The sequence below is a fragment of the Myotis brandtii genome, unplaced genomic scaffold (genome assembly GCF_000412655.1).
Source record: "Myotis brandtii unplaced genomic scaffold, ASM41265v1 scaffold475, whole genome shotgun sequence".
Lineage (NCBI taxonomy): Eukaryota > Metazoa > Chordata > Mammalia > Chiroptera > Vespertilionidae > Myotis > Myotis brandtii.
Genome location: NW_005368148.1, coordinates 3,720,103 through 3,735,827, shown reverse-complemented (window position 1 = coordinate 3,735,827; position 15,725 = coordinate 3,720,103). Strand labels below are relative to the sequence as shown.

Sequence of the window (15,725 nt, the reverse complement as noted above, 5' to 3'; positions counted from 1 at the left end):
CAGCCCCTCACCCAGGCTGGCCAGGCACCCCAGCGGGACCCCCACCCTGATCCAGGACACCCTTCAGGGCAAACCAGCCAGCCCCCACCCATGCACCAGGCCTCTATCCTATATAATAAAAGGGTAATATGCAAACTGACCCTAACAGCAGAATGACTGGGAATGACTGGTCACTATGACACACACTGACCACCAGGTGGCAGATGCTCAATGCAGGAGCTGCCCCTTGGTGGTCAGTGCGCTCCCACAGTGGGAGCTCTGCTCAGCCACAAGCCAGGCTGACGGCTGCCAGTACAGTGGTGGTGGTGGGAGCCTCTCCCGCCTCCTCAGCAGCGCTAAGGATGTCCGACTGCAGATTAGGCCTGCTCCCCGCTGGCAAGTGGACATCCCCTGAGGGCTGCCGGGCTACCAGAGGGATGTCTGACTGCCAGCTTGGGCCAGATCCCCCAGGGAGCAGGCCTAAGCCAGCAGGTGGACATCCTCCGAGGGGTCCCAGACTGCAAGAGGGCATAGGCCGGGCTGAGGGACCCCCCCCGCCCCCCCCAGTGCACAAATTTTTGTGCACCGGGCCTCTAGTACTTATATATGTGTGACACCTATATACACATATAGATGCACACACATCTGTAAAATATAATGTAAATATTTATATACATATGTGAATATTCCATCCAAAATGTAACCACTCATGACCTCCTCTACTGTTCTCTCCAATCCAAGACTACTGCAAAGCTGCTTGCCCTAACTCCTCTGTTGCATCCCTGCACTCTTCCCCTGTAGCCAGAATAATTTTTAAAATGGAAGCTGGGTCATATCTGTCCTTGGCTCATCACTGGTAGTAACTGCACATGTCAATCAGAATAAAATCCTCAGAGGATACATATACCCTGACAGCCTGTAGAAAATAGCCTCACTACCCATACTCATCACTTTTATCCCTTTACCTTGCTTTATTTTTCCTTATAGTTCTTATTACCAACAGACATACCATTTAGTTTTATTTATTTATAATTAGTCTCTCCACCACTGGTATATAAGCTACATGAGAGCAGGGACTTTATCTTTCCGCTTTACATCTCTAACATCTAGAACAGTGCCAGGCATAAAGTAGACAATGAATGAATGAATGAATGAATGGGATCATCATAAAAAACATAGGGAATAGACATAATGTGTATGTTTAGTCTTTTTTTATAGGTTAGGAAACTAAAAGAATGAGATTACATTAGGAAACGAAAAATGAAATTACTAACTTGATGTTTTCAGGAGTACAGCCTGGGTCTTCTTTTTATCTCTTGCTCTCTCTCTCCCTCCCCCACTTCCCATTTCTCCCTCAGTCCTTCACCTCCCCCATATCCACACATGCACACACAGGCATAGGTACAAGAACAATGGAATAAGGACAATTCTTTTTACTGATGAAAGTAAGAATGCAAATGACCCTATTTAATACAATTTATAGCCAGTTTACTCACAACATAGTCATAAAGTGCATTCAATATATGTACATGTGTGTACAGTTACAGAGATTATATAATCCTAGTGGTTCAGAATTAAATTAGGATAGCATCCAGGTAAAGATTCATTGTATTGAAATGGGCATTTTTATATGAGATTTAGGTTTTTTGATAAAAGGCACATGATAGTACATGATATACAATGATAGTAAAAAAAAAACCTATCAATTTTCTTGCATATATATATATTAGACCTAGAGATGCTCCCTTTGGCATTTGTATAAGAAAAACTTTCAAACAAAATCAGAACATTTTGTTAGATCCTGCAACAATCAAAGACTTTTAAAGCCCTGAAGATGACTTTTTTGTAAGTAATTGAAATTGTTACAGTCAGAAGTCTCACCTCCCTGTTCTCAGAATGAATTGTAGAGCCCCCAGAACAGACTAGAATGTTTAAGGTTAATTTCTGTTTCTATATAGATATCAATTACGTTTTCAAAGGATTACCCAGTGGGATTTGCCACTTGGCAGCTTATCTAAAAACTAGCTAAATGTGCAAATTGTGCGTGTGGGGAAGGTCCAGTTTGGTTGTCAACCTAGTTGACCCTTCACTTTTGGTTTAAAGAAGAAAAGGAGAGTTTTCGGCCCTTTCAGTTACTAAATAGCTGACTATACAGTTTTGTTGGTTTGTTTTTTAACTGAAAAAAAAAATGGGAAACTTAGTAATAAGACCCTAATATGTGCTCAATTGCTAGTATTAGTCTGCCTCACCTCTTCCCTCTCAGAGAGCAATTAAGCATAATATCAAGCCTATAACTTTAAAAACAGATTCAATACAAAAATGAAACCCAAGATACATTGAGTATAATAAGGCCAATGTCAGAAGAGCATTTGTTCATCAAGTGGTTAATATCTTTTAATAAGCAGAACAGGATGGTTAAAGGAGTGATGGCTTACTGGTATACTTCTAAGTGAGTACAAAATAATCATAACTGTCCGAAGAGAAAGCAATGCCAAAGTTCATTTTGAGACTCAAACTTACAGATCACAAGGGGTAGTATGGATTCATGAGTGCCTGTGCATAACTTCAATGTGAGAATTGTGGCTTCATCTTGATCCTGCTAGTTGGAAGCTGGGTAACCGAGGGCAAGTTCCTTAACCACTGTGAATCTCAGCTTCCTGAGGATGTAAAATGAGGAGAGTAAAAACACCTACCTTGCAGGGCTTTTGTGAAGATTAGATGAGGTCTTAGTTCTAAAAATGTTTTGTAGAATATGTTATGATCATATATAGGATTATTATTGTGCTTAAATAATTCATTGAATACTCTCTTGTCTTCTCTTGACTTCCTAAAGTCATTACTCTAAGGTGTAGCTAAAGTTAACTGTCATCCTTGAAGTCTGCCTATCACTACTGTTTTAGATTAGGATAATTTAGGATGTTTTTACTAGGTTAATGAACATTTTTTATATGTTTTATTTCCTTTTTAAATATATATACAAATTTCAGAGAGGAAGGGAGAGGGAGAGAGAGAGAGTGAGAGAGAGAGAGAGAGAGAGAAGCATCAATCGATGAGAGAGCATCATTGATCGTCTGTCTTCTGCACACCCCCTGCTGGGGATTGAGCCCATAACTTGGACATGTGTCCTGACCAAGAATGAACCCATGATCTCCTAGTTCATAGGTCAATGCCCAACCACAGAGCCACACTGGCCGGACTCCTATGTTCCATTTTTTAATCAGTCTGCCTAAATCTTCAGAACAGAACTATGGCCTTCCCTGAGATGCAAGTTATTAACGCTGTACTTATACGAGAAAGCAGTTCCCTGAGACCCTTCAGGGTAGGAAGATTGGAGATGGAGATTAAAAAGTGAAGGAGATTTCTTCCTTCTACACCCCAGGATGGACACTTTCACATTTTCCTAAATAATTTCTTCTCTCTAATAGAAAAAATGCTTATCAAATGAACACTTATCCTATGCCAAGCACTGTGACATGCATTATTCATTGTAATCCTCACAATATACTAATACATCCTGTACTAGTATTGCCACTTGTTGACAAGAGCACTATAATTAGAATAATTAAGTAGCTTGACCAGTGTCACATATCTAGTAAGTAGCAAAGTCAAGATTTGAACCTAAACATGCCTAATTCGTTTCCCAATCTTTTTCCCATTTGTTAATTATTTGCCTCCTACGTTTTTAACTTTGCCTGTCTATGCTTGCCTGTCTATACCTTTATACTTTCATCCTTGGTGTGCCTGTAATGAGTAGGGTAGAGGCCTATAACTAAGATGACGAAGGTGTGGTCCCTGTATTTAAGGGACTGTTATAATCCTGGCAGGAAGATGACAAGCCAACAAATCTCTATATGACAGGGAAGAATTTAAGAGTCCATAAGGGATGGAGCATTGGTCTCCCCAACTGTCACAGGGGAATAATACTCTACCTTATACAGCAGTTGTTAGAATAGATTGAAATGCTTGTGGCAAGTGTTTGGCAAAGAATATAACTCATAGTAAGTGCTCAGTATATGGAATCTATAATGTTGCCAGACAGTCCCAGGATGATAACTAGGATATAAAGCTAGAAAAGCAAATTGGCGTCAAATTTTGAGAGCCTTGAATGCCAGTGTAAGAAGTTTGGACCTTCAGCTTGGTAAAAACAATTGTGCCAAGGTCAGTAATGGTTCTGAAAAGAAATGAAAGCTGATGTTATTTCACGTTACCTTTCAAAATTCATTGTAAGTGAGATGGAATTGGTGGAAACAGTTGGAGCTAGTTTAAAGGACTTTTGTGTTTGATGTACTAAAAGGAAAGATGATATTTGCAGGTTTGATGGCCTATACTTTTTCTTCCACAGTGATTAGTGAATGCCAAAGGCAGCAACTGGAGTCTGTGAGCTACTCCTCTCGCTACGCTCTGGGCCTCTTTTATGAAGCTGGCACGAAGATTGATGTCCCTTGGGCCGGGCAGTACATCACCAGTAATCCCTGCATACGCTTCATCTCCATTGATAATAAGAAACGCAATATAGGTCAGTACCCCCATTATTTCCCTTAAATACAGTAACAATGGTGGGTGTAGATCATGCAAAAAGCTGTTTAATTGAGTGTTGCCATTCTGAACAGAGCAAGCATTTAACTCCAAGCCACAGGGGATAAAATTTAATGTCACATTTGGCCAATGATACAATACACAGTGAAACCAGCGAAGTTTTTGCAGAAAATCACTTACAACATGGTTTGTATTACCGAGTTCATAAAAATCGTGTCAGAAGGTGTAAGATTTCAAAATGGCCCAAGTTCCTTGGCTTATGGATTCATCTATATGCAAATGTATTTCTCTCATCATTTGTTTCTTAGTGGAGTTTGATTTTTGTTGGGTTTTGTTTTTAAAATTTGATAAGTGCTGCTCTTATTTCTACTTCCCAGGCTACAAAAAAAAGAGGTGATTTTTACAATGTTATGAAAACCCTTCACTTTAATATAATTTTACTTATTAAATTTTCTTTTGGGAGACTATATAAAATTACTTTGTATGTAATGTAACTAAATGATAGGTAAAATGTTTCATAAGAGCTTTACCAGAATGGGATAAAATCTGTACTCCACCCTTTTTATTGAAGATAGTTATACAAATTAGACTTGAATTGCAAGAATAAACATAACTGATTCATTTCAGGCATAAAGGCGAACGTGTATTCTTATTTGTAGGATTGTGATCCCTGAGATACTGCTTTTTGTGGACTAAATTGTAATAATCTAAAATTACAAAATTCTTGAAGGGGATCGTCATTTCAATCTGTTACGGCGTTTTATGATGCAGTGATGGTTTCGTCGAGCCATTAGTTAGAAGTCTTGCTTGATAAAATCACCATCTAACGTCTCGTGGCTTGCCAGAACTCTATAATGATAGAACTGGGCTGGAGCATGGTTTTTTTATCAGAGCACATGATCTTAGAAAAATGTTTCTTTTATAACTTAAAACTCCCTCAGGGCTGGACTGTTTATGTTAACATGATACCACATATATGTACAATCAGCAGTTCATGAAATGCCCTTTGACAGCCATGAACTAACCAGTTTTAACTCTATAACTGCTTTGTTCTAAGAAAAGAAAAATATCCTTTGATCTTCTCGTGTTATATGTCATGAATTAGACACTATCCTTTTGCTTCATAAGATATGATATCTGTTAGGATGTATTCAGTAATATATAACCGGAAATGAAAACAGTTCAAGCTTGTTTAAACAACATCAGGACATTTGTTATCTGCTATGGACTGAATTTGTCTCCTCCCAAAATTTGTATGTTGAAGCTTTAACCCTCAATGTAATTATATTTGAAGATAGGGCTTTTAGGAGGTAATTAAGGTTAAGTGAGGTCATGTGGGCCTTATAAATTGAAGAAGAGAGCTCTCTCTCTCTCTCCATCCTTGTGCACATACGAAGAAAAGACCAACTGAGGATAGTTACAAGGTGAGAAGGTAAGCTGTCTGCAAGCCATATAAAGAAGAGAGTCCTCACCATGACAAGTCAGTCAGTGCCTTGATCTTGGACTTCCCAACCTCTAGAACTGGGAGAAATACATTTCTGGTGTTTAAGCCACCTAACTATGGTATTTTGTCATAACAGCCCATGCTTACTGACGCATTATCTCAGAGGAAGAAATTAGGGGGATTTCAAAATTGGTTGATTAAAGAACTGAGCAATATCTTCAAGGATCTAGATTTGGCCTTCTCTGCTCTCTCTTCCATTCTTGATGTTGACATCCTCAGAAGACTGGTAGTGAGATGGCAGTGACTGCTGGAGTCACATCTAGACCCAATGACATGCTTAGGAAGAAGAGGAACTCTTTCTGCCTCTGCCCCTTTCTAAGAATCAAGGAAATCTTTCCAGAAATCCCTCAACTTGACTTCATCTTGTATCCCATAGGTCAGAATTGGGTTACTCGACCAGTCTGAAAGGAATCACTGGCAGTGTGTGTGTGTGTGTGGGGGGGGGGGGGGGGGGGGGGGTGTGGGAGGAGACACGGTGATGAGCCTAGACAAACTAAAATTCACTCCTGAAACTAGTATTAGGATAATCTTTTCTTTAGTCATATAATGGGTAGAAACCTATAAACATAGGTTTGGGGTTGTTTTTTTTTTTAAGGAAGAAAGAACAGAGTGGTGAATGTTGGGTTGGCAACAAATAATGCCTATTATCTTCAAGTAGAGTCACATCTTATGTGGGAGGTAAAGTTCTAAAGTTGGCATATAAAGAGAAGAACCATGTATATTCAAAATTATCTTTGAACATCCCTTAAAACTACATGACATTTTGGAGAGTGATGTAACTTGCAGTAAATTGAGTATTTTTTCCAACATTCAATAGATTTCAGTTTCTTTGGGTGAGGCCAGATGAAATACTTGGTTTGCATTTATAGGGCAGAGTGCTATTTTCTACTATGAAAGGAAAGAAAGAAATAGCAGTCATACTTCCTAACATATTAAATTCTCTCTACAAACGGAATGGGTTGGTGGATGAAAGCACCAATGCTACACAATGCAGTAGCAATTTATAAAATCAGAGTCATTCCAATTTGAAATAGCGTAGCATAAAAATATTAATAAATTCTCACATGATTGGCAGCATTTGAAAAAATATAAATACTTTTTTTAAAATGTTAACAATTTTAAAGCTAGAGGGCCAGGTGAATAGGAAACCATGTTGTTGCTACAGCCCATGGTGGTGCCACTTCAGACAGCAAAGAAATACCTGCATTCCTATGTCAGTTTTATGAAAAATTAATCTTGGATATGCAAGTTTTAAATTATGGGAGGCCTCTAATAATGGCATTCCCTAACATAAAATCTAACTGCCTTGCATTTAAACTATTTTTTCTCACTACCTGGGGCAGGATGCTACATGCGTCTAGATCAGTGATGGCGAACCTTTTGAGCTCGGCGTGTCAGCATTTTGAAAAACCCTAACTTAACTGTGGTGCCATGTCACATATAGAAATTTTTTGATATTTGCAACCATAGTAAAACAAAGACTTATATTTTTGATATTTATTTTATATATTTAAATGCCATTTAACAAAGAAAAATCAACCAAAAAAATGAGTTCACGTGTCACCTCTGACACGCGTGTCATAGGTTCGCCATCACTCGTCTAGATGAATCCACATAATGTAAGTATCCACAAACTATAACTCCACTGTATTTTATTGATATTTAACTAGACCAGTAAGAGTTGTCTTTTTATGTCACTAACACTATCCCAAACCCACCCTTTATTTGGGGTGTTGGTTGAATCAAAAATTAATATTATAATACACAGACTCAACTAATAAAGGGAAACATTTGTTTTCTGTCAAGGTGGGTCAGCAACAAGATAGACAAATGCTAACAGGGCTGAACCTACATGAAGAGAGCCAGGGGATAAAGGATTAGTGGCCCAAACCAGATAGAGGTCAAGGTGTAATCATTTGTCAGGTATCAGGAATACGCAATACATGCAGGAAGCCAGACCAGAACCAAAGTCTCTTAGGCAGAGGAGCTCATTTCCAAGATGTACTAGACTCAATTTCAAGTACCAATAGTTATGGGTATGACCCAATACACTTAGTTTCTGTTTCCCAAAATGTGTTCAATGGAACACCAGTTCCTTGAGATGCAGGGAATGGGCTCTGTCATCAAATAAGTTTGCAAAATGCTACTGACTTTACTCCTAAAGGGTTGAGGATGAAAAAGTTTAAAAATAAAAAGGGCTTCACGTGGTACTTAGTAAATAATAAGTCAGTATCTAGGATACCTATTAATATAATTAATAATTCCAGTCTTTAATTTGGATATTATATTCTCTAAAGCAAAGGACATAAATGAGCCTAATTTAGGTGAATGCAACCTCCTGTCACTAGTGCAGATAGGAGTCAAGGTGGTATAAATAAAATGTATAACTTTTCCTGAAAATGATTGAGCATCCTTCCCTGTTCACCATCTGGAAGAGCGTTAATGATTAGTACAAGACCAATACGCAACCATCTGAGTTGATTAACACAATCTGAACTCTAGAAATATGATGACCAATCACCATAATTACATAGCTTTCAATATCTCATCAAAGGATATAATCTAATCCATCCAAAAAGAAAACAAACAAATGAATAAATTTTTTCATCACATGGAATTTATCTTTGCAAGGACTTTATTGTTAAGATCTTTGAGTAACAAACACTAATATAACATGTATTGCCTTTAATAGCTGTTTTATAAAAGATGCAAAAATGTTATTCCATATAGCTGTTTATTACATTAACTCTTTATAAAAGATAGGAACACAGTATGAAATCCTGTAAAGAACTGGGATGGCCCCAGGGCCTTAAATCCAATCACCTTGTGTGACTTAAAGGAGTTCCTGATTATTCCAGTTAAGCAGATAACAATGCAATCGACAGTACAAAGGGGTCTGCCTTAGGATTTGAATAAATGTGGAATTTTTTGTTCATAAACTTGCAGAAAATTCAATCCAGATAGGTAATACTTTATAAGTAGAACAAAAAAGAAAAGGAATAAGAAAAAGGGGGAAAGGAGGTAAGGGGGAAAGGGAAAGATCAGTAAGCATGAACAATCTGTACCAACTCCAGAAGCAGAGCTCTCAGATAAAATAGCAATCATCATCTTAAAATAACAGTGCCTGGCTGGCGTAGCTCAGTGGTTGAGCAACAACCTATGAACCTGGAGGTCAGAGTTCAATTCCCGGTCAGGGCACATGCAGTCTTGATCCCCAGTGTGGGGTGTGCAGGAGGCAGCCATTCAATGATTCTCATCATTGATGTTTCTATCTCTCTCTCCCTCTCCCTTCCTCTCTGAAATCAATAAAAATATATTTAAAATAATAATAATAACAACAGTAATCAGTTACAAAGTTCATGATATTATGGTTTTTGTATAACAGATGTAGTCATTGGTAATCCAATTAAGCTGTCTATATAAATCTGTTAAGATAATTTAATAAATAGTAATCAAGTTCAACTTCTAATTATAAGTATCCATTCCATTATTACAATGATGCCATGGAATATCATATGATTGTAATATAAATATTTTGGGATGATCTTCCAGGAATAAAAACAATACAGGGTGTCCCCAAAAAGTGTATATACACTTTAACAGCTGATAGCTCAATTTTGAAAATGAAATGTATTTTAATAAATACTGCTTTTAAAATGTGTGTATACATTTCTGGGGGGGCACCCTATATATGTGTGTGTACATATATATAAATGTACAATGTACTTATATAAAATATATGTGAATATACATATGCATATATTATATATAAAATAAATATCCATTGTTGTCATTTAAAATAAGTACAAATTATAAAATAGACTAATCTTATTTCACATAATATTTGCCACTTCTAAAAAACAAAAGTGGGTTTTCTTTAGAAAATGAAATGTAAGAACATTTGCACACAAAGTAAAAACAAACAACAGACAGATCCCTTTCAGCCTCTGGTTTCCCTATCACGCTATCCTCAATGGGAAAGAGTCACATCCAAGATAGCACTTGTCCTCCCACTTGCCAAGCAAGTATGAAAATCAATGCCGAAAAAAAAAAAATTCAATGCCAGAGATGGAGCGCAAAGTGGGAAAGCAGCTAAATATATAACATCAAAAATAAACTTTAAAAATATTCTATGGAGCATATTACAGGGGGGAATATATCTTATGGAAGTTTCTTTCAGAAAAATCAAATTTACAAGTATTTGATTTAGACCTTTTGAATTCTCAATTGATTCGGTTGAACAATTAATTATTTACGAATATGTATTGAATGCCTGTGTGCCAGGCATTGTGCTAAGAAGTGAGGATTCCATAGTCCCCACCCTCATAAAATGTAAGGTTTCATGAAGTCTACTCAAATGAGAATTCTGAAGGACATAGATATAGGAGGCTCTGTTGAACTAGAGATCTGGAGTTAATCAAGAGTCCTCATAAATATAAATGGATGCACTGATATATACAATAGAGAGAGTATTAACTCATCTATAATTGAAACAGGGAAGAATCATGTTGCCTCGTGATAATATTATGAACCTTTAAAAGAACTCTTAAGACCTTTTGTCAACATGAACCAAATAATTTTCTTTCTTTTGGTGAAGAAATTAAAGATGAAGGCTAAGGAACATTTAAATCCATGAATAAACCAGAAACTTTAGTATGGCCTATTATTAAACTTTCTCTGGTGCTACTGAAAAGTTCAATAGATGAATACAAGTCAAGAAAAGTCCAAGAAGCAGTGAGCAAAGGGTAAAGAGAGTCTGAGGTCTACAGCTGCCTGGTATTTCTGTAACTAAAAGCAATTTCAATTCCAAATTATAGATTTCTATAGCATCCACACTAAGAAGTGAGTCTTAAACATTAAATACTCTAAGTCCCTTTCTAGGTCAACATTCCACCTTTGTGTTCTGCCTGCCCTGCCCTCTGAGAGTGATGTTTTCACTTGTGGTATTGGCCTGAACTTGTGGCAGGCAGTCCAGCTGAGATTTACAAAAGACCTTCAGGTTGGCCAAGAATTGCTCCAGAACACATGAGGCCGAGGTGAAGGTGACTGAATGTCATTTTTATCCACTATTAGTGTAAGATAAGAGGGGAATGAGAATCAGATGACCTTTTATGATGAATAAATGTATAGACCTAAACTTACAGGTCATAGATGAGAGCAACAGAAAACCTGACAGAAGCCACCATCACTGCTGCTAATTTAGAAAGGAAACAGCAAGGGAAAACCTTCTGTTGGTTTTGTAGTAGGTGAGGAAGGCCATGTATATCAAGAAGCAGAAAACCAGCAGAAGTTCACAGGTGGAAATTGCCACAGTCCCTCTGACTTCTCCATTAACAAAGACCATTTAACTAGGGGTGTAGCTATTGTCTAATAAACTGCTGTATTAAATGTAATAACATCCCATTTTTGCTATTTATAATTACAATCCTTTTAAGAAATGGTTCTTTTGTTGGTTGAGCACCTAGAAGAGATTAAAGGCCAGTTTGGGAGTGGGAATGAGGAGAGCTAAATTGCTTTGCCCAATTGAGGAGAAAGTTTTAGACATCCTAAAACAATGGGGAGGGCAAGGAGCAGAAAAGGGGAAAGAAGAGAAAGAAAGTTAGGTGGTGAGAAACTGGCACCCTATAACCTCAACATAGTCCTGGATTGAACAACTGCTTTAAATCCATGGCTGCTTTTTACTTGGGAGTTGTGAAGTAATCAATATAGTGCAAGCACTTTTTGTAATATCTAGTATGAAATTACATAGGAACTTGGTTTCTTCAAGTTAGTTCCTGCGCAGAAATTTGGAGTTTGCTGGCTATGTGGCAAGCCCTGCATCTGTTTGAGACCCTTATCTTAAATCAAGACAGAACTCCTCATTCTCTGGATTACATATCAAATAAAGCAAGCTCGCCTTGCTGTTTTCATCATACCTGCAACCATGTCACTCTGTGGAGAGAGCTAGAAATTGGGGAAAGGCTCTCTCGGTGGAACTGAACTGTTTAGAAGGTTCTCGAAGTTAAGTCCTCACTGTGGCCTGAGTGAAGCTGTCAGCACCCTGGATTGGAAGCCAGGGCTCAAAATGATGTGCTCTGCTTTGCTTCCCAGACAAGCGCCTGGCTTTCATCATTCTGGAGGCATCTCAAAACCTTTGCAACTTGAGAACCGTCTTGTAAAGTTGCATAACTCTCAGACAGCTTGTGAGCCTTGTGTCCTGGGAGGCAGTAAAGACTTGACAAGGATGAGAGCTTGACAAGTCTTCATTCTAGTCCTTTCTTATCTGGGACCATGACAACACTATCCCAAAGAGGTGGGATCTTGCCTTTGCCTAGAGCTCCCTCAGAAAAGATTTCACCATTTTCCTCACTGTCAAGCGTTCCTCCTCAGATCAACCTGAATGTCTCATGGCCTAAAGAATTGATATGACCTGTTAGCAGAGTCTGATGCTTTCTCCAGAATTAGTAGCTCTCTCCTTTAGTGGGAATGCATGCCACTAACCATCAAACATGCTGTTCATCACTTGATCCCTCTTATCTTGATCAAGATTGAAAATAAGAGATAGACAACTAACATCAGGCCTAAGAGGAGTGTGTATTCTGTGCTCAGTAAATATTTGCTGAGCCAGTTGTCCTTTATGCAGCTCTGATATGTCCTCCCAGTTCCTGAAATAATATTGAGAATTAATGCTTCAGCACTGGTCATCCACTTAGCAGGTAAGAAGAAGTAATGGCTAGTCAGCAAATTGTTCATCCCTAGGACAACCTAGTTATATGTTCCCATGCCCTTAAAGTCATATAAAATGAGTGTGCTCTCTAGTTGCTGAATCTAGAAGCCATTGAAAAGCATATGTGGGTCCTTGGCAATTAGAATGATTAGAAACCTCTTTGGGGAGCTCTGTATTATGTCTACAACATTGGGAATACTGATGAATGGGGCATATCAATTCTTTATATAGTATCAGAGGTATTGCCAGTTAAGACCTGGAAGCTTTATGGAGCCCTCTTCCCAAAGAGGTGCAAGTATTCTCAATAACAATTTTACCATGTCCTCTAGGGAAGATCCACTTGCTTTGAATGATGCCCTGTAACACAGATCTCGATTTCCAAGGTTACACTTCAAAGGCTCGCACTGTTCTCTTTGTGAAAGACATTTCTTTTTAATAGCTGGTGAAAAACATTTCTTTTTAATAGCTGGTTAAAGAACAGTTGTGCTCCAGCTGAGATATGTAACTTAGAAAATAAGTGATAAGTTCTGCAAATGTGCCATTGCTTTGCCACGGCTTAGCAGTTATCTCTTTTTTACAACACAATGATATTAAAATGAAATGATATTTTGCATAGGAACCTTGCCATAAATGATGAGTTCATATCAACCCAAGTTTGGTGAGTGATTAATTTTTTATTGTATAATTCATCATTTGGTGTTTATAGTGGATGGTCAAAATAACCAGTATTATCCAGCATGATTGTGTGACTACTTTGCGATAACATATACCTAGTTTCAAATTATAAGTCAACTCTTAGAATTAGATTGAACCATATTATATTGCTGACTTTGTAAATTAAAAGTGGTTGAATACCAGAATTTTCATGTGATTCAACTTAATAGCTCTGTGTTAATAAGTTTCTTAATCTCTCTGAGCTTCATTAATCTGTACTGTAAGTATAAGGTTAATAAAGTCTCCCAGAAATATTATAAGGATTGAATGAGATAGCATATCCAAAACTTCTAGTACCATGTTTGTCACATAGTAGGCATACAGTGAATGCTATCTTTATAGTTGTCACATATAAATATTCTATGGGTTCTTGTATCAGTTATATAACTTTTTTTCATTTTGAAAAAGAGAAAACAAAATGCCAATAGTGCAAGTTTAGTTAAATTATATTATCTTTTGTGAAAAATAGTAGCACATACATTAGGGTAGTTAAACAATATCTCATTACCTGAATAAGGTGTGAAAATCAGAGGACATTAGATTAGATGCCATTCTTTCTTTTTATGCCATCTTAATACACTTTTTGAATAAGAATAATTCCTCAAAATTTACACTACAGCCTATCCAAGAAGAGTTAGGCACTGTAAAGTAAGTCGTCACCAAATCAAAGGGCTAAGACTAATTCAAGAGCAGGTTTCAAAGCCTGACTACAGAATCTCAACACAGGAAATGGCTTCATCATATTTCATAAATACTTTATATCAGTTCGCATTTTTAACTTTGTCCAGAATCACCAATCCATCATTTTGCCCAGATGTGACGTTACGGAGTCCATTTAGCTTAGAGAGCCCTTTGGTCTATTACCAGTGACTTTCTTGTTACTAAGTGAGTTGATAAGGCTTTGATATGCCCCCTAAAATTATACCTGGGCCTTGCTGTTTTTAATGATCATTGCCCATACAGATTTCATATATGTGCTCATTTAAATAATGAGAAGGATCCACATGTACTGTACAAAACACTGAATTCCCTGCATCATATGAATGAATATTAAACAGTAGAATCTGAAAAGAATCTATTGCCATTCCATTAATATTTATAACTGATCTGTGGGACTAGGTGAATTCTTCAGTATAAAATATTCCAAATTCATGTTTGTAAGAATGAAGCCTCCATGAATTTACAATATAGCTTTCTTCACTGAATTAGGTTTCTATTATACAATCTACCTAGTGAATTCTTTGATGTTGTTGATGTTATATATCCTGATATTATTTAATAGAATCAGAAAATGTATTTCAGAAATTTGAGCTCAATTGACCCTAATCCATTCTTTTTTATTAAAAGTGAAATGCCTGTTTGTTCCTTTTCCCACTATCTATACTCATAATAATGGTTTCTTAGGAGTAGCTAACAATATTATAAAGATTATAGTCCCTTTGACTTAAGAATTTTCACTAACTTGTTCAGACTCAATCTTGGGGTTTTTTCTTGTCAAAAGTTAACAGGAAGAATAATTTATTGGTCTTAGTAGTAAAGGAGATAAGAATTCCACAGTGAACCAGTAAGTTTCCTCTATGAAAAGAGCCAGAAATATTTTTACATAATCATAAATTTAGAAATGTCACTATCTGATCAGTCTGTCTCTCAAATTCAACATTTTATAATGTCAAGGCAAAAACTTCTCTTTATTAAACCAAAAGAACAAGAGTGAAGCTTTGGGTCAAATCCTCCAGCCCAGAGAGAGATTTCATCCGTTCACAGAATCCTTTTGAACAGATACAAATCCAAAGCTGAACCCAATTACGCAACTACAGTGATAAAGTGATATCCTTAGAGGCAAACCAGTGTGCTGGCTCAAGGGGAAAACCTTGCCCAATTCGGGAAAGGAGTCCAATCATAATACCACTTAACACAAAATTTCATATCGGGCACTATGCTGACTAGGCCAAAATGGCGATGTGTAATGAGGGATGGCTGCTTCTTGCTGGTGAGCATTGGGGAAGGGGAGCATTTTAGTGGACTGTCATCATAGAAAACCAGGGCTTTCTTACTGTGGAAGGACTCCAGTGAGGGCTGGAACACCAAGTGCGAGTTAGGACAAATCCCCCGCTCTAGGGACCTGGGTAGGGCCCAATTAAAGGGCTATTGAAACCCTTTCGGTTTTCCTTTTGGCAGTGCCAATAAAAGCTGCAACAGGCTGAAAATCTCCTTGTGTCTCAAGATAAATAGATGTTTTCATAAAACTTGGGAGGTCTTAGTCAAAGAAAAAAACTTCTCCCAAAC

The 15,725-nt window shown here is 37.5% G+C and overlaps 1 protein-coding gene across 3 annotated transcripts in view; it reads left to right on the top strand.

Moving 5' to 3' along the window:
* The window catches only part of RNLS (renalase, FAD-dependent amine oxidase), a 219,044-nt gene that overhangs the window by 165,576 nt on the left and 37,743 nt on the right, over nucleotides 1–15,725 (top strand). For 2 of the 3 annotated variants that reach the window (XM_005875938.2, XM_014547494.1), the window contains exon 4: nucleotides 4,322–4,495. The exons of the other annotated variant lie outside the window; for it this stretch is intronic. In XM_005875938.2, the coding sequence (XP_005876000.1) occupies nucleotides 4,322–4,495 (174 nt within the window). The remainder of the gene's footprint in view (nucleotides 1–4,321; nucleotides 4,496–15,725) is intronic. 3 annotated transcript variants of the gene reach the window in all.